The sequence below is a fragment of the Antechinus flavipes genome, chromosome 4 (assembly GCF_016432865.1).
Source record: "Antechinus flavipes isolate AdamAnt ecotype Samford, QLD, Australia chromosome 4, AdamAnt_v2, whole genome shotgun sequence".
Classification (NCBI taxonomy): domain Eukaryota; kingdom Metazoa; phylum Chordata; class Mammalia; order Dasyuromorphia; family Dasyuridae; genus Antechinus; species Antechinus flavipes.
The window spans coordinates 186,328,359-186,348,256 of NC_067401.1; the positions used below are offsets into that span (position 1 = coordinate 186,328,359).

Genomic DNA, 19,898 nt, shown 5'->3' on the forward strand with positions numbered 1-19,898 from the left:
CCGATCCCCCAACTTCGTAAGTTACACAGATTTGCACTGATTGGGAGAGGCCCGGTCCTGCCTCCTCCTCCTCCTCTTCCCCTCAAACAAAAGCAGGAGTCAGACGGTTGCAGCGATGTTTTAATAGCAAGTTGTACAAACCAAGCCCATGCACACTTAAAACGGTGACCACCTGGGCAATGGGGTGGAGATAAGAAGACATACCCCTCACCCTTTTTGACCCCGGGGTGGGGGAGCAATTGGCCCATGCATGCCCCCCATCCCATTCCTCACAGTTTCATACAATAATGCCCTCCACTTGTTATTTACACCTCTCCCATTCTCCCTTTCTATCCCATCAATAGAAGGGAGGTTGGGGGAGGGGCAGAAAGAGGAAAATCAGGATACGTAAGTGACAGGACAGGCGTTGAGACAAAGAATCATGCCAAGACTTCTCCAGGGATCAGAAATGTGAGTGACTGGGCTGAGACGCGGGAGATAGACAGACCGGAAGAAGCAGATATGGAAATGGGAAACCGGGAGAGACTTTCAGAAGCTGACTGTTGAAAGAAACACGTAAGGCAGGCAGGCAAAGGAGGAAGCCCTTCATGGGTACGAGGGCTGCAGAAATGGGTGTGACAGATCATAGCTGAAGATTAAGGTATGGGTCAGACTCAAGGCCAGGATCAGTAAAAATAGGGGAAGGAGAAGGCAGGAGAGACAGGAATACTAGAAGGAAAAAGGAGGAAACAAACACTTTAGAGAGGTTAAGAGGAGGGTCCTACAGAGGGAAGAGGCTCTATGGAGTCTTGGAGGGAAGTTGTTTCCTATTCCAACAAGGGAACTTATCCCTGTAAAAACCACCCCTTCTCAAGGTAGTGGGAGTGGAGTGGTCAGGTGGTCATTTCAGGTTGGGAGAGACCTTCTAGTTCCTGGCTTTGCTTCAGTTCCTTCATCCTGTTGGGGAGAGATAAAAAGAAGTTAAACAGTAATATAGGATCTTAGAAGGAAATGATTGGTGACGAATATGGAAATGTTTCACATGATCATATAGATATAAACTGTATCAAATTGCTTGCCTTCTCAATGAAGGTAATGGGGATGGAGAGAGGGAATTTGGAACTCAAAAAGTTTTAAAAGTAAATGTTAAAAATTGTTTTTACATATAATGGGGAAGAATAAATTACTAAATGTACTTTAAAAAGAAGGAAATGATTGGAGGAATCAATGGGAGGATCAAAGGAACTGAACATTAATGGGGAAAATAAAGTAGATAAAGAGGGCTAGGTACCTATGTTGACAACGCCTCAGGAAACGAATAATTTTCCTAGCTGCCTGATCCTGCTTCTTAGTAAGGAAGGAGCCTCTGGAAGGAGAAAGAAGGGGATGCTAACAAGAGAAAGATTGTACAGGTTCCTCTTCAGTCCCACCTCCCTAAGAAAATTGGATAGGAAAGGGGAAGGTCAAGTGAGAGTAAAGACAGCTCAAATAGGAAACTTTTAGGTATAAAGAAGACAATTCTGATAATTATAGTGGGGAGAAGAGGGAAGTTGGTTACATGTAAAGCAGCAGTTTTCTGTGGAGTCTGGAAGCCATCATAGCTGTGGGGCTCAGGAACATACTTGCCACGAGGAGGCAGAGGTCCTGAGGGCCCAGAAGGGCGGTGATAGGGTCCAGGTCTGCATCGATAGGAACGGTAGTGCTGTTGAATTAGTACAGCAGCCCGTCTACTCTGCTGAAATCTCTTCTGTTCATAATAACTTCGAAATTTGCTCTGGATCAGGATGGCTGCTTGGGTCATCTTCTTATAGAGTGCAAACTGGAGGACAGAATTCAGGGAACAGAGACCAAACATAATCAAAAGAGAGAAAACAACATGTTGGGAGAGAGACAACACACATTTATATGATGTTTTAATGTTTGAAAAACACTTTCCTTAAAACCATTTTGAGAAATTTAATGTACATATTATATCCATTTTGTAAAATGAAACAGAAATTCTGAAGTTGTAATCATACAACTACTAAGTATTTGAGGCAGTATATGAAGACATTGTACTCCATAGCTATTTAATTTACTCTAGGTGAGTCTCTAAAAAGGCAGCGAACTTAGAGGCCTGTTCTCAAACGAGGATAGATACAAGTCTCTTCCATGAGAACAGATACATCTTTCCTCTGATATGCATGCTCCTTACTCCCAAATAAAATACTCACTTAATTACCTTAAGTGCAATCCATGTTAGCTTGTGGGAAAAGAAGTGGAATTAGAGCAAAAAAAAAGCCAAGGAGGTACTCAGGAAGCAGTATGTAATTGGAGGTGGGGCAGTATATCTGCAGTATGTAGTTGGAGGTGGGGCAGTATATCTTACCTGCTTGTACTTTCGGTAACAGCGCTGGATCACAGCAGCTGCTATCTCCTGCTGCTCCTTCAGTCGATGGCCCTTGGGAATGGGTGGAGCAAGGAAAAACTTGAAGATCCTAAGTCCCTAACATTTCCCCCCAGGGACAATCATGATTCCCCACAAAATTTAACGTTCATAGACCTATCTTATAGTCCTTTCAATAATCTTGCTTCCTTGGCTTGACCTGTGTCTGGAACCTAATTATCCTACCAAAATTAACAACTCTGGGCTCCCATACAATTTTCTCACTCCCAGAATCCATAAGACTTGTCCTTCTGAGTTGCATAGGCCTATAAACCTAATATATACTTTACCACTTACTAATAATTATTCTCATACTGAGTTTTTATCTATTGGCTTTTCCTTGAGTACTCTCTTTTCCTATACAAAAACTCTGCCCTTCAAATCTCACATCTTTTGGGACTTTGTATCTCAGTTTCCAGAATAATGGAATATTTCTATTGGAATCAATAGTAGGAATGGTATTGAATGTAGAATTAGTTCTCAGGGCCCACATTTGAAATGCCCTTCCTTTCTTATATTTACTCTTGAACCATAAACTCAGTAATTGATCCCCACTCTGTTCTTTCTCTCTGGCACCCATTTCTCCTTTTTACTCATGTGATGACCTTAGTCATACACTCCCAGAAGCCATATCTCACTTTATCCCAACCCATGTCAAACATTACCTAGCACTCTTTATAACCACAGAATAATTAATGAGGGAAGTTATCTGCTATCTGCCTTTCCCCTTTCTATGTCTTGATTCCTAATAATGTGCTGCACCTCTAATTTCCCCTCAACCTTGTACTTGCGGAAGGGAGTCTGAATGACACGGCCTGCTTCATATAGCTCCCGCTGCTCATGATCAGACAGCGTTAGAAGTGCAAAGTCATTTTCCATCTTCCCGTTAGCTGAGGCCCCAAGGAACTCTGCCCAAGATGGGGCAGGGGGAGCAGTCAGGTGACCCCGCTCAAAGGGTAGCTTGCTGTTTCAGGGGACAGAGAAAAAAGGGTATTAGAGTGCAGCCACCTTTTCCTCCTTTCCATCCCAGGAGTTTCTGTAGAGGGATACAGCCTGATAATTGAGTTTAAAGAGCTATTATTCCTCTTCAGGAGTCTAGAACTGTGGGCAAGGTTGAGTCCTTTTCTAGACTGGATACCAGAGATTAAATCTGCTCTATCCAAAGTCCCTGGGTCACAGGCTAGTAGGGCCCTGTTTCTTCCTTGTCTAATTGTAGGAAAAATGGCTAGAGAATCCATCCTGAGTGTGGTCACCTATGTTGGGTGAGGCTAGGGAGATGGTCCACATTCTCCAGATAACTAGCCAGCCAGGACATAGTTTCACTGAGCCCCACGGCTCCAGTCTTTTCTTGAAGAGGGCCTCCAGCCTCAGGTTCAACCTCAAAAGCTTCCTGTTTAATCCGGTCTGGTGTGGCCTCAACAATCTGATTGGCCAGGGAGATCATGTCCACCTGGTAGAAAACATAACAAAAGATCCTACCCATCATTATGGTGGGTCCTCATTATGCCTTATAAATAATTGAGCATTAGGCCTATTTCACTGCCATTGGCTGAAGTCCTACTATACCTTTCTTCCTAATTCCCTACTTCTCTGATCATGCTAGAATACTTACTGAGTTACTATTATAGCCCAGTGCTAAGTGGCTCAGAGGGTAGGGTTTGGAAAAATTCAAAATCCAATCTCAGACCCTTACAAGTTGTGTGATTTTAGGCAAGTCACTTAACCTTTGTATGCCTTAATCCACTAGAAGAAGTGGCAAATCATTCCAGTATCTTTACCAAGAGAACCCCATGGACAGCACTAGCATTTAGTCAGATGGGACTAAGGGGAAGACAAAAAGTGAATGAAAATTCTCTGTCCTTAAGGTATTTGTAATCTTACTGGAGAGACAAACACATTCTAAGAATGAAGTTCAAACTCCTTGGTCTCATATTAAAGACTATAAACTGCCTCTCCAACTCCTACCTACTTCTTCCCTACAAAGACTCTACTCCAACCAAATTAATCTACTCATACCTCATGTTTATTGCTGCCTTTGCTCATAATACTGTTTCTGTCTTAAATCCTTCTTTAAAGGTCCAGTTCAGGTTCTACCATGTCTTCTGGGAAGCCTTTCTCAGCCTGCCCTTGATCACTACTTGGTCCTGTGGATTCACTATCAATATTCCACACTTGACACTAAGCATATCCTACCATTCTTTTATTTAATTTTTTTTATGGATATGCCCTTCCCAATTAGAGTATAAGCACTTCAAGGGTTAGGCTGTATCTTAGAACAGAACATAGTACAATACATATAATACTAAATACATGTGATGAGACAAATGAAAAATTTATTCTTTCATTCTCAGGAGTTTATAAGTTTTTATTGTAAGCATATCACTGTCCTCACTGCTAGGCAAGGTTCACGGGGTACTGAAAAAACATGGGTCAACTTTGTCCACCCCAATGCCTTCCAGGACCAAACCACTCTAGAAAGGGAACTTTTGATCTTTTCATAGATTCTCTATGCAGGAATAACCCTGCTTTTTCTAACCTCTTCTCTTCCACTTTCATTCACAAGTATCCTGAAATCCTCACTCCCTAGACACAGTTTGATAAATACCTGTATTATGTCCACAGCCTGATGACAAGCAACTTCTTTTGAACTGGCCCCATAACCTGGGATTGGAGCCTCTACTGTGGAGTCCTCACTCACAGAGGGAGATGAGGGAAGTCCCTTCGAGTTATTGACCTTATACTCCATGACTAGGTTGGGAGTTTTGGAGAAACCATGAGGAGACTGGCCTGGCTGTGTCACCTCAGTGGCTTCCTCCAAAGTAGGCAAAGGAGCAGGAGGGGGACTGCTGTCTGGGGTACTAGAATAGGCTGAAGTGACAGAGAACATGCCATCTGACAGCTCTGAAGATGAGGAGACACTGTGCAGACCTAAAAGGTTGGGAGAGAAGGGAAAGATTCAGCAATTCAAAAAGTTATTTGTGATCAAGGCAAATGCTATCCAAAGTAGCCCTACTAGTTTCTTCCTACATCTTTTACCTCTTCCCCTAATGGTCACATCCTACTATTACTCCCTATTTCTAGGCTACCACTTTCATTTTCTATCCTTGTGGCTGCATTTGTTTTTCCCTCCATCCTATCTCTCTTCCTCAAAGCTGCTCCTGGCCCCAAAGCTTCCCTCCCCTCTCACATTTCTCAAATCCATTCCTTGATTCCTCTTACTTTTTTCTTTCCTGTTTCCTGTCAATATCCTCACCAGTATCAGAGCTAGCAGAAGATGGCAAAGGGGTAGGTAGGGGCTGAACTGGAACTTCCTTTCTCTGTAGCTCTTCTAGACACCGGGCAAGTTGTACATGCCCCCGGGAATGTGCCACAGACAGGGGTAGTCGGCCAAGAGAATCAGGGATGTTCAGTGCCTGGCGGTTCCATTGGAAAAGGCGCACAGCCGCTTCTAGGTGCCCTAGGGCACAGGCCCACATCTAGGGAAGAGAGGGGTGGGATGGAAGAATAGACAGTAAAAGCTAGACACAATACCTTTATCCTTCCCCTAAGAAGTCAACCATTCAGTCTATGACTTTATATCTCTCTACCTCTGTTCTTCTCAAAGGATTTAGGTGTCCTTAGTGTTTCCCCTCTGACCACCCACTTACCCCAATTTCAGTAGCCACTTAGGGATCATGAATCTTGTCTCCTTACCAAAGGAGTGCAGGAAAAATGATCCACATTAAGTGGATCCACCTCTTGTTCCAAGTTCAGGCTTTCTGCCTCCATAGTCCTGGAGGTGGCAAGAGAAGGACAGAAATAAAGGAAGCTAATCAGAGCACAAGAGTGTAAATCTAAGATGAGGTTGGACTAAAAAGGGCAGACATCAAGGAGATGAGGGACCAGAGGTCAAGACAACTAGAAGGGCAAGTCAGGGTAAGGGTGTGGATAGGGTCAAGAAACTTTAAGAAATTAATAGATTATGGAGCATTTAAGCCTAGGAGATAAGGCCAAGGACATCAATATTCTCTTGGCTCCCAATTTCTAACTTCTCCTCAATCCCATATTGTTTACGTATAATAACCCTGCCACCCACTTCACTGATTTCTCTCTGACCCTGGAACTACTACTCTGGCTCTCCACCTTCCAACCCACTCCCCACCCTTTCCCTTCCCAACCTGTACTCACCTCCACTGGCTCAGGGTCTCAATGAGACGAGCATAGCCCTGGGCTGCTGCCAGGTGAAGGAGACTCATACCCCGGAAGGGTCCCCCGTGAACCAGGTGATCAGGGCCCCGCCAGCCATAACGAGGGATCATACGTTCTACTAGGACCACCACACGGGCCTCAAACCCAGGCCCCAGGACACCTCCCTGTAATACACACACCCTCATCCAAAGGTCTAGGTTTTGGTTTCTTGGCTTCTGCTGACTTTAGGGGCCCACGTATCTTGTCTTCTACTGGCAGTAATTTATCCTGGTGCTCACTAACCCTGCCTCCTGCCTCAGGTACCCAAACATTCTCTCCCATAGTCCTCAAACAGCCTTAATCCTACTGTTTCATTTATCTACTGAGATCCAAATATTCTTCTCCTACTTCCATTTTTCAATTCTATCTTTAGTCTCCACTTCCCTCTAGAAATCAGGTCTCCTGTCTTTTAGTTCTTTCCAGACCATTCTGGTTAGGCATCTAGGTATCTTTGTCCCTAAAATAGTGCCACATTGCTTCCAGTTGACTGGTATAAATCAGGACCCCCAGATCTTTTAAAATCTTCCTGTTTCCTTCCCCAGTTTCTCCCCCTTTCCAGAACAGAAAAAGTTTGAGGAAGTAGGCATGCCACAATGGCATCCACAATAGCTACCCTTGGAAGAGAAGGTAGTGTTGGGAGACATGGTATACTAGGAAGAGAAAAGGGGCACCAAGTTAAAGAGGTCAGAGGAAGGAAGGAAAGTAAGGAGGCTCAAACACCACAGCTGCTTGCTTATGGGAGGTGTGGCATTTTCCCTCTCTCCAAATACCTGCACTGGGTGAGGGTTAGGAGTTGGGGGAGGGGCCTGTCCAGCTGCTGCCATTTCTGCCATCCGTTTTTCCATCTGCTCTAGTCGCTCCAGTATGGACATCCGGAACTGGTTGTCTTGTAGGGGAAAGGAATAGGAGATTGAGTTGGAAACGATGGGAACAAATGTTCAAACACCGTAAATAAGAAGTATACCAAGATCTAAGAGGAAAAGAATACTCAAAAAGAAAGATATCTTCCTCAAACCTGAACTAGGGACCCTGAATGTATACCAAGACTCAGAATATAATTTAAACATCTAGATCCCAAATCAATTTACATGATAATACAGAGAAAATGACAAAGATTGGATAATGGATTTTGGAAATCTCTCCTAATTTGTTCACCGGGGTGTTAAGGAGGAAAAACTTGAACTATGACTTCAAAGCCAGTACTTTGGCTATAGGAATTTCTAACATTTTTAATATTGAGAATTTCATCAGGAAAAAGCTGTCAGGATGGGGCCCAAACAGTGATGATGGATTGTTTAAAAAAACAAATTAATGTTCACAAAAATTTTTCACAACAATGCTGTTGTCTGTACTCCCATTTTACAAAAAGAGAAAGAAGGCCAACATCACACAACTATTACGTGGATAATCTGGGCCTTGGAGCCACATCTCCGGACTTCAGGCTCACTATTGTTCACTATATTACATTATAGCTTCCTTTTCCTATAAGAGGGCTGAAGAGGGAAAAAGAGATGGTAAAAACAAAACAAAACAAAACAAAACACCAAGACAAAGAATATAGAGGAACTTTAAAAAACTATGAAGGAAGATAGATAGCCTAAGCATTAGACCCCAGGAAGTTCTCAGACAGGAATAGCCAAAACCCAGAGAAGGAAACAAAAAGCTTCAGGGCTTAGATCTGGAGTCCAAGAAATCTGGGAAAGAAAAGGTGAAGAAGAAAGTTGTTATAGATCAAGTAAAAATAAGAACGAGGCCCTGGACATAACTGGAGAGCTAGAAGCTAGAGAACTCTGCAAAAGTAATTTTCTTACGCACAGGTTTATATTCCTCCTAATCCTCCAAACTTTAAATAAATTCCAATGGCTCCCTATCACCTCTGGGATGAATTATAAAATTCTCTACTTGTTCAAAGCATAATCTAGCCATCTACTTCTTTTCAAACCAGTGACACTGACCTCTTTCCTGTTCCTGGAACAAGAAACTCCATCTCTCAACCCTGAGCATTTTTACTGTCTCCCATGCCTGGAGTCCTCTCTGTCTTCCTTTTTTCCTTCCAGCTTCCTTCAAGTTCTAACTAAAATTTCACCTTCCACAGGAGTCTTTCCCAAACCCTCTTAATTCTAATGTTTTTCTTCTGTTGATTATTTCCCATTTATTCTGTACATGACTTGTTTTGAATCTTGTCTTCCCCATTAGATTGTGAGTTCCTTGTGGATAGAAACTATCTGGCAGAGAGCAGATACTTATTGACTAACAGACTAGATTTCCAACCAAATCCCTCAAAGAAATGGAAATCAAAGTTAAGTACAGGGTTACAGGAACGTTACAGGAACAAACTCAAGTTTGATGGGGTTAGGTACTTACCATCTAAGGAAAGCCAGTCAAGTTGTGTGCTGGGAAGGGCTAAAAAACGGCGTGCACGGTACTCAAAGAGTACAGAGGCAGAGAGTGGGCCCTCTTCTCCTGCCACCTGAAGAGATACCAACCCTGCCTCATGAGCTAGGGAAGACAAAGGGGGAGGGAGAAGAATGTCAATTTCTTTTACTGAAAAGCAACCCAGAGACCTGAAACAAAGTCCTGAGATCTTATCCTGCCCATACTCTTGCCTTACATCTTCTAGAGGATCCCAAAAACCTGGATGTTTGGAGAAATGTGCTCCTTGGCAATGGTGATTCCAAGTGTTTGGCCAGATAAAAGTCTGAATTCTCTATACTTTGACTGGTGAAGAGATCCCACTGTTTTCTCCCCTCCCTACCATCTAACTTAACTACAGAGTAAAAGAGGAAAAAGTTTTCAAAGAATGGAGTCTAGTTTGGCTTATCATTTGGCTATTCTCATGGGCATTTGGATGTAAAACTTAAGGTCCGGATCTTCTAGACTGGAAGCTCTATTCTTTTAATCTCCATACCTCCCAGCTCACAAGACAGTGGTATTGGAAAGTATGGAACACCCACATACAACAAAGCCTGAATAGGTGGGTCACGCCTATGATTCCTTGATTGTTTTAGAGACCTCATCTTCCTGTTTATCAGGGATGAAATCATTTAAATTTTTCTCTGATCCTGGTTGATAGGCATATTAGGATAGGATATCTCTTAGCAATGGGTCTGGGCTATGAGGCCAGGGTTCATTTTAGCATCCTGGGATTGAAATCAGTAATAAAAATAGTGATTTATAGATTATAGAATGAAAAGCCCAACAATCATGTGAAGTCAGTAGTGGTAAGAATCATTTGTATGTCATGTAAGAGAAAATTACTTGCTTATAATCATATAACTAGTAAGTAGTAGAGCTAGGATTTGAACCCAGGTCTTTTGATTGTTTTCCATTATCCATTTCCATCTCTCAGAGCCCTAAACCTTTTCTCTTTTTGTACCCTGGATTAAATTTGACAGACCCCTTAACTCCATACATGTATAAAGCTAGAAACTGTATTAAAGACCAGACAATACAAAATAAGGTTCAGATAATTTAAATGACTTAGCTAAGGCACACAATGAATAAGAACAACTGAGACTGGAAGCCAAGTCTAACTCCAAGTCCAGAATTCCTTTCATTTCCCCATGTTGCCTCCTTAATCCTGGCTACTCAGGAGAAAAGATTAGAGAGTAGATTCAGGCATAACTTCTGGATCTTCCATATTAACTCCCCAGCCTCCATTCTTTAATGGTTGAAGTTTGCATCTAGAGACTATCTCCCCATATCTTATCAGTGCTTCCCACTCTTTCATACCAGGACAGTAGCAGCGCAGGACACCAGCCTGGACAAGTGAGGCTGGCACAAGGATGTGGTCGAAGACACAAGAATAACGCTGTGAGACCTCTGTCCAAGGGCCTGTGATCAATACCTTGACCCCACCCTGTGAACAAGCAAATAAACAGAGAATAACCAGAGGGAGTACCCTCTGAATAATACATAGGACATCCCAAAGTCTTTGTGCTGTTTTAATATATTTAAGTTAAAAAATATACCAAGACTTTGGGGATATGTTGTATATGTTAAGGTAATCGAGGAAGAAGGAACACGGAAAACAAGAAAGGCCACATGACTTAAAAACTTGAGGGAAGTTAAAGAATCTAGATCATAGACTATAAGGGAAGTAGGGCTATAGTTACTGTGGTAACTTAGGTTTGGGATAAAACTCAAAATAGGACTAGGACAGTAAATATTGAGGCAAAATGTTGAGTAAATATGATACTTACCTCTGGGTAGGACCACTCAGGAGAGAAGTCAGTGATAATGCTAAGAGATGGAGGGCCAGGAACACCTGGAGCCTCTTCACTGATCATATCCCCCATGAGGTCTGGGAAGGAAGACAAGCTGAAAGTCTCTAGTTCACTGGTCCCCCCTGGTCCTCCAAACAGCCCTTCACCTCTTCCAGGCCGGACTGATGGCTCTATGGATGGAGATGAGGAGACTGTGGCAGGCCCAGTTCCCATCCCACCTGCATCATCTTGGATAAAGAATCGGTTTCCTTCTTTTCCTTCTCCAGTCTTAGGAGTAGTCCCTTGATTAGATGTCACAGGCTCCAGAGCAGCAGCAGGTTCCAGGGCTATGCAAGATGTTCTGACTGCCTTCACCTCAGGGAAATTAGGACTCACCCCTAACCCACCCCCATAAGTTTGACCTTGACTGGGGTTGTTGAAAAATCGATCAGGATCAAAGGCAGGACTGGGAGGGCCAGGTGGGGCAGGAGGCTGAGGGCCTAGCACCAGGGCCAGGCCCAGGGAGGGCCCAAACTCAGGCTGAGGAGTCAAGTGCCTGCTAGGAGTTAAACCCCCAGTGAGCTGCTCTAAACCTGTCAGCAGGAGGAGAGCAGGTCCTCCCCGGGGCAATCCTCCTGGAGTTACTGGAGATCTGAGGCTAATCTCAGAAGGTTCAGCAAAACCAGAAGAAGAGGAGGAAGAGGAGGAAGAGGGTGAAGTATCAACCTTGGGGAGCTCAGAGGGTTCAGTACGGGGTGGAACAGCCTGTGGAAGGGGCTCAGGGGGTCTTGGAGGTGGGATTGGGGGTATGGCCAAGGTCCGAGGCTCAATTTTAGGAGAGATGATTCGGTGCTTGGTGTTGCTGCATTTGTGGGGTAGGGTCCCTGTGGAACCTGTAGTGAAGAATGGGGTAGGGAAGAAAGAAAAGGAGCAAAGTAAGACAACTTTCCAACTACTCTCCAGTAGACACTTTCTATCCATTAAGATCCCAATATAAATAGATGTGTAATAATCCCTATGGCCATTGGGGCAGCAGAGATGCCACAAATTCTGGCTGGACAGGTACTGCAGGGAGAAGAACACAGGGGAATTGTAGGGTTTCTAGGGGAAAGGAAACAGGTTGGTGGAGAGAAAGAAAAAAGGCAGTGAGCTGATTCCTATATCTAAATAGTGCACAAAGACTGGGGGGTCACAAAGATAAATGATACAGTAAGAAACTGGCCTAAAGCCTGGGAAGGCATTTCCGGAAGAAAAGATGGGGCCCAGAGAAAGAAGTCCTCAGTCCCACTGGACTGTTAGAAAACAATGTGCAAAATATATATAAATTAGCATGCAAACAAATATAAAAGATGTTATTGTCCCCAGTGGGGAATAGAAGTCAGAGTCAGAAGGAGCCCTCGGGTACCATCACTAACCGAGCCCTCCGCTGCAGAGGCAGGCATGGGTACGGGGCAGGGGCTTGGCCTGGTGGGTATCCAGAATCTGCTGCACCAGCTGTTCCACTGAGAACTCACCTGCCCCATTCCCACAGCTCCACTTGATGCCATGAACTGAAAAGGGGAGGAGGGAGGGCCTGCTGTGTGAACCTAAGAAAATTCAGTCCCTAAATTCCCCCTGCTATCCCTTTCTCCCTCACTGGACTACAACTCCCATGATGCCATGGGACTAGTAGCCTGGGAAAAGGTATCTGTTCTAAGCTTTCCTGGGATATGTAATTCCTATCTTTCCCTTTTCCCCACCACTTCTGCATTATAAGGCCTTCAGAATCCACCAGCATTTCAGCTCCCAGCAGCAAAGGGATCAAACTTCCTCACTAGCTACAGAGAGCTGGTCACTTCAGAGGCACCTGAAAGTCATCTTGGCTTCTGTGAGGGTACCCTGAGACCCACTTTTACTCTGGGGTTCTTACACATGGGCTTCAGTTGCCCCACCAGCTCCTCCCTGGACCACTTGAGCCATTCCCTTCGATCGTTGCTGATGGAACAAAGGATGGGGCCACAGCCCTTCCCACAATCTTCTAGGGCAGGGACATTCAGGTAGTGCACAAGGACGATGTCAGGGTTCTGAGGGCAGCAATGGTAGACACAGGGTGCCAGTAGACACTGGGACCTAGATGTTCCGCCCCATAGTACTTAGTTCCCTTCCCAGAATTCTGTCCTCCACCTCCCTCAGCAGCTTTTTAAACTTTTATACCTCCCTCATAAATTCCCATTCCTCCCAAATACCCAGGTGTTTGGCCTTCTAAGTGCATTACCCTCTTTACTCTAACTCAATTTCTTTTCTCTCTCAGAGCCCAGTCTTTTCTCTCTTCCCTCCCCCCCAAGAATCTGATTCCCCAATCCCTTTAATACCTGTAGCAGCCAGTAACAGCGCCGATGGAATGTGGGAACAATGGAGGAGTGAACATAGCAGCCATAGAGACACTGCCAAGAGATAGTTGGAGGGGAAGGCTGCTTCCTACCTCCTCTTCTCTTTAGTCCCTCTCAAATAATTCATCTCCCCCATGAGTCACCCCCATTAACCTAGGTATCCCCAAATCCAAATAACACAGAGTTAAGGAGATGGAAAAAAAGAAGAGGGTTAAATATTCAGGACTTTAAAAGTAGAACCTTCTAGGAACATCCATGACATAGGTATTAGAACATCGAGAAAAGGAGGAAGGATAAAAGCTAGAGTTGGGACTCAGACCACATACAAAGATTTATAAAAAAAGCATCTGAGGAACTAGGTCACGGATGAGTCCCAGTGAGAAACAAAGTGGAGGGCCAGACAACTGGGTTACTAAAAGAAATGGGGAAACCAAACTATTGCCCAAGAAGTGAGATGGTTGTGGCTGGGAGGGGTGACTATAATAACACTTGGATTTTAGAAAAGGAGACAAGGCATGAATGATTAAAAACTTAACACAGAGGAAGAACAGGACTTCAGACTCTAAGGATCTTCCCCTACCTCCATGCCCTGCACCTTAAGTTTCATGTGGTCCTCTCGAGTGGTCTTTCCATCCTTCCGCTTCTTCCAGCAGTAGCCATCCTTTCGGTACTTTACCTTCTTTCGATTATAGAGGATGATGGAGCCATTCTGAGGCCTAGAGAAGTATAGAAGAAAGTAACCAGGTAAAGCACTGGAATCCTTTGTCCTTAGACTTAATACCCTCTTCCATGTCCCCTTACCTGGTCTTTGGGGAACAGGATAGCCACTCGTCATGCTTCTCAAAGGTGATTAAGTAAGAGGCAATCTCCTATGAGGGGGAAAAAAATGTTCATTTTGTTTTCTTCCTCCTTATTCTTTTCCTGATCCTCTCATTTTATAGTTTTTCTCTTCAAGTTCTTATTCTTATTCTTTTTGGCAAAACTCAAAAGGCCTACCCACTACCAAGTTCTGGATGCTGGAAGGAATGTCCTTGAAATAGACCCTGTTAAGGCTCAACTGTCCCTTAATAACAGCCATAAGGAAACTCGGAAGCTCTGTTTTCTCAGACTTGAAACAAAGAAACTATGACCCTCTCTTTTTCCCCCAGGAGCTTTTCACATAAGGGCTAAGTGAGGTTTTCCAAAAGCTATTTATTTTCCCTGACTCGTTTGAGTCAACAACAACAAAAATCTTCTCTTTTTCTTCCACTAGATACTTTCCATTCCCACTGCCTCCACCCTAGTTCAGGTCTTTATCATCTCAAATTTGGAACTATTGAAATTCTGTTCTCCCCATCAACTGTTTTTTCTTCCTCTTATCAGATTAATAGTCTTTATCACTCTCATGCATGCTTCTTATTCCATCTGTTCAAAAACATTTAAATAACTTCTCACTACCTAACAGGTAAAGTCCAAATTTCTTAACCTTGCATTCAAGAATTCCTGCCTTCCACACCCCCAACTCCAACACACATACAATATTCCCCTAACCTTCATCTCCAACCTAATCTACCTTTGTTTCTTCACATAATCAACTATTTACCCTAGCCACACAAATGCCCTAGCAAATGCAAAGCAGTCTAGCTTCCAAGTCAACTCATGATGATTCCCTCATTTGGATGTTTCCCATCTTTTCTTCCATTTTCTGGGTATCCAACATGAGGTCTTTGGCCAAATACAGCTAAGATTAACAAAACAATGTCTTGCTCTCTAAGCTAGAACTCTTAAGGATATTAGAACCTAATCATTAGCCTGCTACTACAGCTATGTAATTGCTCCCAGGAATCATATTACACTTAGATCAATTAACAACTATAATGATTAAAAAAAAAAAAGAAGAAGAATGTGGCCATCACATATCTGGCTTTCTGATAATGTGGCCCATTACTGAAAAACAAACAAATAAAAATCCTTAACCTGTGTGAATTCTGCTCATCCTTCAAGTCGTAATACTTTGTCATTTTATTTAAATAAAGTTTAAGTTACAATGAATCTTTAAGTAACTTCATTCTGCATGTAAGTACATGACTAGAGAAAATAAAACTTAATAGTGGTATGAAAAACCAAAATTTAAATTAGGTGCTGGCTTTAATAGAGGGAACATGGGCTATGAAGGAAAAAAAATGTAGCAGTCTATGCCTTCAGAAGCTTACTTTCTATTAAACATTCAAGGATACAGAAACCATCTAGTCTAATCCCATCATTTTATAAATGAATAAACCAAGGCTCATAAACCCAGAGCTTCTGTGTACAAATACAGTATTCTTTTAATTACACTATGTTGCCTTTCCCTCACCAGCCCAAATTACAACCATCTCTCCATCTTGTTTCACTCTATAGTCACATACTATAGTGTGTGCTATCTATAGTACCTACTATCTGTATTATTGACACTGACCAACTATGGATAGCTAAATTATATTTTTATACCAAATCAGCCCATCAAACAAATGAAAAGTTTTTGAGTTCTTTTATCTTCACAGTACTACATTGGATAGTGGAGCATTCTTGCCTTCAAGGAGCTTATGGTATAGTTAGATAACTAAAATAAAATTTTAGTTTTTAATTTTAGTTAGTTGTTTCTTCAATTAACTATAAGTTTGATATGGTGCCCTAAGTGCTGTAGGTGCTCATTCACTTAACTGCTGATTGATATATGGATACCAAGACACACATACCTGCCAAAAACAAAATTAAGCTATTCCCCTCTTCTGACCTATATCAGGCCTTCTATATTAAGGACAAAAGCCTTTCCTCCCACCCTTGTCTATATAGCATCCTTGGAAACCTCATTTGTGTTCCATCGTAGCCGTTCAGGAGGCAGTAAGGGGCATCTGGGAAGACATTCCAATAACTTTTTGGGGAGAAAGATCTTCAGGTGATGGCTGTTCTCTGAAAAGCATTGGAAAATAGGAGTCAGTGTACTCTTATTAGAGAATGAGGAAAATGAATCTAAAGGATTGACAAAGTTCCTTTCAACCCTAAATTTTTGAAAGCTAGTATATTGGGTGGGTAGAGAGGGAGAGCAATACAGAACTCACCAGCAACCTCAGTGGTATCCTTGTTATTCATGGTGAAGGTAGCTCCAAATGACAAGGTCACCCTCTGCCTGATGGGCCAAGAAGAGGAAACGTATGTCCTAGAAGAAGATAAAGCAGGCTCATATTCAGCAACTCCCTCTTTCTTACCTCACCAAAGAAAAGAACATAGTCCTTGGGGAAGTTGTGATTCTTGAGGGGGAAAGATTGGGGGTAGAGAGTTCTGAAGAATACCTTCAGGGAAGGAAGATAGAGAGGACTGGAAAAACAGAAAGATGTGGAATGGGAACCAAGCTGAATTTAAAAAGGGGGCTAACTTGGAGGATTAAGGATAAGGGAATTAAGTTATAGAGAAACAAATTTAGAGCTAGAAAAGACCAGAAATCTAGTGCAACTCCCTCATTTTCTAGTTGAAATTACTGAGGCCTGAAGAGGCATGTTAAACTAGTTGATTATTGGCAGTGTCTTTCAAACCAGACCTCGTTCCACTGCATTGTAAAGAGCTAGGGGATGGCAACTAAAAATGAGGACTAAAGGAAGTGGGGGGAAATAAGCCAGAATTGTGTCTTTCACAAGATTGAGAAAACGGACCTTTAGGGGTCATATAATCCTGAAGCAGAAAATGTCCCAAAGAATGGTCTGGGGACCTGAATATTAGGATCTCTGAAAAGAACAGGGACTAGGAAAGGGGAAACTGGGGAGAAGCTGAAGGTAGGATACTTAGATCTAGGATGCTCTCTGACAATGTCCTGGGTTTTTCCCCCCTCCCTTTTGCAGTTTCTAAACGAAGGACCACACTGAAGACTTTCTAGAATCCTCCCCTTTTTCTCAAATGCGACTGAAGCCCTGGTGAGATGCTGGGACTCATCCAACCTTTCCCAGGTCCCAGACCTCAAGAGCATATCTTTTTCACACACCCTGGCTGCTTTTGTCCCATCCCAGAAGGAAATGAAGAATATAATCCTCCCAATCTCCCACATAATCAGCCTTTCCCCTCAGGTCTCTTTGCCTATTTCACATCCACCAGACTGTCTCCACTAACAGGGCCAGAGCCCCACCTTTCCTGAGAACAGATGGGAGGAGGCTAGAAATGATATCTCAGCTTGGACCTGGGCTGGAGTATCGGAGGTAAAGGGGATGAGGCAATCATCCCCAAGATGGATGGGCTTGGAGAAGGATGACAAGACCCGATTATGGCAGAATGTGTGTGTGTGTGTTCACGCGCTCTCGTGGGGTGCCATCGTGGAACATAAATGCAAGGTGCCCGCCAGGTGAGGGCCCTTCAGCAGGGATGGGGCCAAAGCTGAGGTCAAGGAAGTTCGCGCCTCCTCCAGGGACTCCCAGGTGCAGCCGGGTGGGGAGAGACACCCCCCTCCCCCCGGGACAAGAGGAGGTTCGGAAGCCACAGGTCCCCCCAGCTGAGGCACCAGGAGGAGCGGGAGAGGTAGCCGTTAGGGGACTGTGCCGAGCGGCGCCCCCTACTGCGGGAGAGGGGGCGGAGGAAGAGGAGAAGGAAGGGAGTGCCAGGAGATAGAGGTGGGGCGCCGCGGGGTTCTGCTGCGGGGTTCTGCCGCGGGGGCCGGCACAAGCGGACCGGCGCCCCCTGGCGCGGGGTGGGGAGGCCGGCAAGAGGCCAAGGCTCTTACCTCCCGGGGTCCCACTGGCGGCGGCGACGGCCATTCTCCCCCACACCGAACAAGCCCCCCCCAACGCCGGCTGTGACAGCGGCGTCTGACGTCACCGCGCAGGGGGGGAACCTCCATTTAAGGGCGGGCGTTCTAGCCTGGATATTTCACATTAGGATTGGGCTGCACGTGTTCGTACTTGAGTTGGAACTGGGTTGAGGAGACTAGGGGGAAGGAGATGAGGAGAGCTCATCCAATTACGGGCTTGAACTTTTAAGCCCCTGAGAAGCTATGGGGATGGAGATACCGAAGAAAGCTTCTTCTTGGGCTCTTCTCCAAGCTTAGTTTTAAGTTTCCTTCACTAATATCTTCAGGAAAGAATTTCCCATGTCAACCACCCTTTTCCTGCCCATCCCCAAGCAAAAGCAAAACCAAGTTCAAATTTGTTTTGTCTTAACCATTTTTTAAAAAATTGATACACTTTGACTTAATGTAGCAAACATATAAATCCAATTATATTCCTAATTGATTTCCCCAAAATGTACAATCTAAAATTCATGTTTCCTTCAAAACTTAGATCAAACACAACCTTCTGCTTGAGGTTTTTCATCTTTCCTTTTCCCTGACTTCATCCACTAGGTTTTGTAGGCATTTTGTACACATGTTCCAAAAGTCTTAGTGAAACCGTGCTAACTTTTTTGAATGTCCCCAATATGTGTATGTTGCCCCTTCTCTCCCTCCCCCCTCATTAGACTTTAAGCTTGTATTTTTATTTCTAAGATAGCTGGCACATTATAGGGACTTAGTAACTGCTGACTGATTGCTAGCAGACACAGACTTACTCTTTTTTATTTTTTTTGTAAATAACTTTTTATTGACAGAACCCATGCCAGGGTAATTTTTAACAGCATTATCCCTTGCATTCACTTCTGTTCCGATTTTTCCCCTCCCTCCCTACACCCCTTCCCCCAGATGGCAAGCAGTCCTTTACATGTTGAATAGGTTACAGTATATCCTGGATACAGTATATGTTTGCAGAACCGAACAGTTTTCTTGTTGCACAGGGAGAATTGGATTCAGAAGGTATAAATAACCCGGGAAGAAAAACAAAAATGCAAGCAGTTTATATTCATTTCCCAGTGTTCTTTCTTTGGGTGTAGCTGCTTCTGTCCATCCTTGATCAATTGAAACGGAATTAGCTCTCTTTATCGAAGAGATCCACTTCCATCAGGATACATCCTCAAACAGTATTATTGTTGAGGTATATAATGATCTCCTGGTTCTGCTCATTTCATTCAGCATCAGTTCATGTAAGTCTCTCCAAGCCTCTCTGTATTCATCCTGCTGGTCATTCCTTACAGAACAATAATATTCCATAACATTAATATACCACAATTTACTCAACCATTCTCCAACTGATGGGCATCCATTCATTTTCGAGCTTCTAGCCACTACAAAGAGGGCTGCCACAAACATTTTGGCACATACCGGTCCCTTTCCTTTCTTTAGTATCTCTTTGGGGTATAAGCCCAGTAGAAACACTGCTGGATCAAAGGGTATGCACAGTTTGATAACTTTTTGAGCATAGTTCCAAATTGCTCTCCAGAATGGCTGGATGTGTTCACACTTCCACCAACAATGTATCAGTGTCCCTGTTTTCCCACATCCCCTCCAATATTCCACATTATCTTTCCCTATCATTCTAGCCAATCTGGCAGGTGTGTAGTGGTATCTCAGAGTTGTCTTAATTTGCATTTCTCTGATTAATAATGATTTGGAGCATATTTTCATATGCACAGACTTACTCTTTACAGAAAATTGTTTACATAAGGACAGAAATTGTTAATACTAAATGTAATGTTAACTGCCACTCCTTAAATGACCCCAGTGACATCAGAATGTCAAAATAATGTCAATTAGATTGAGTTGAGTCTTATTTTGTAGGGATACATGGCTCAAGCTGAAGCGCTTTGTAGTCAGTCCTGTGATTT

The 19,898-nt window shown here is 43.5% G+C and overlaps 1 protein-coding gene across 8 annotated transcripts; it reads right to left on the reverse strand.

The window, feature by feature from the left end:
- Positions 1–102: 102 nt before the first annotated feature.
- On the reverse strand, positions 103–18,006 carry CAMTA2 (calmodulin binding transcription activator 2). 8 transcript variants are annotated; one of them, XM_051995929.1, is made up of 24 exons: positions 17,929–18,006; positions 16,286–16,383; positions 16,033–16,136; positions 14,007–14,074; positions 13,786–13,921; positions 13,188–13,259; positions 12,746–12,899; positions 12,252–12,386; positions 11,076–11,729; positions 10,834–10,934; positions 10,364–10,490; positions 8,996–9,130; positions 7,402–7,517; positions 6,572–6,756; positions 6,098–6,176; positions 5,658–5,880; positions 5,010–5,332; positions 3,658–3,854; positions 3,167–3,368; positions 2,348–2,419; positions 2,201–2,221; positions 1,602–1,798; positions 1,271–1,345; positions 103–936 (listed from the first exon to the last, which is right to left on the reverse strand). In XM_051995929.1, exons 2-24 carry the CDS (start codon positions 16,314–16,316, stop codon positions 873–875), a joined length of 3,471 nt encoding a protein of 1,156 aa, XP_051851889.1. In that variant the 5' UTR covers positions 16,317–16,383; positions 17,929–18,006; the 3' UTR covers positions 103–872. The 8 variants fall into 8 exon arrangements, with proteins under 8 accessions (XP_051851889.1, XP_051851884.1, XP_051851883.1 ...); XM_051995924.1 differs by having other exon boundaries at positions 3,185–3,368; positions 10,834–11,729; XM_051995923.1 differs by having other exon boundaries at positions 10,834–11,729.
- Between the last annotated feature and the right edge of the window lie 1,892 nt (positions 18,007–19,898).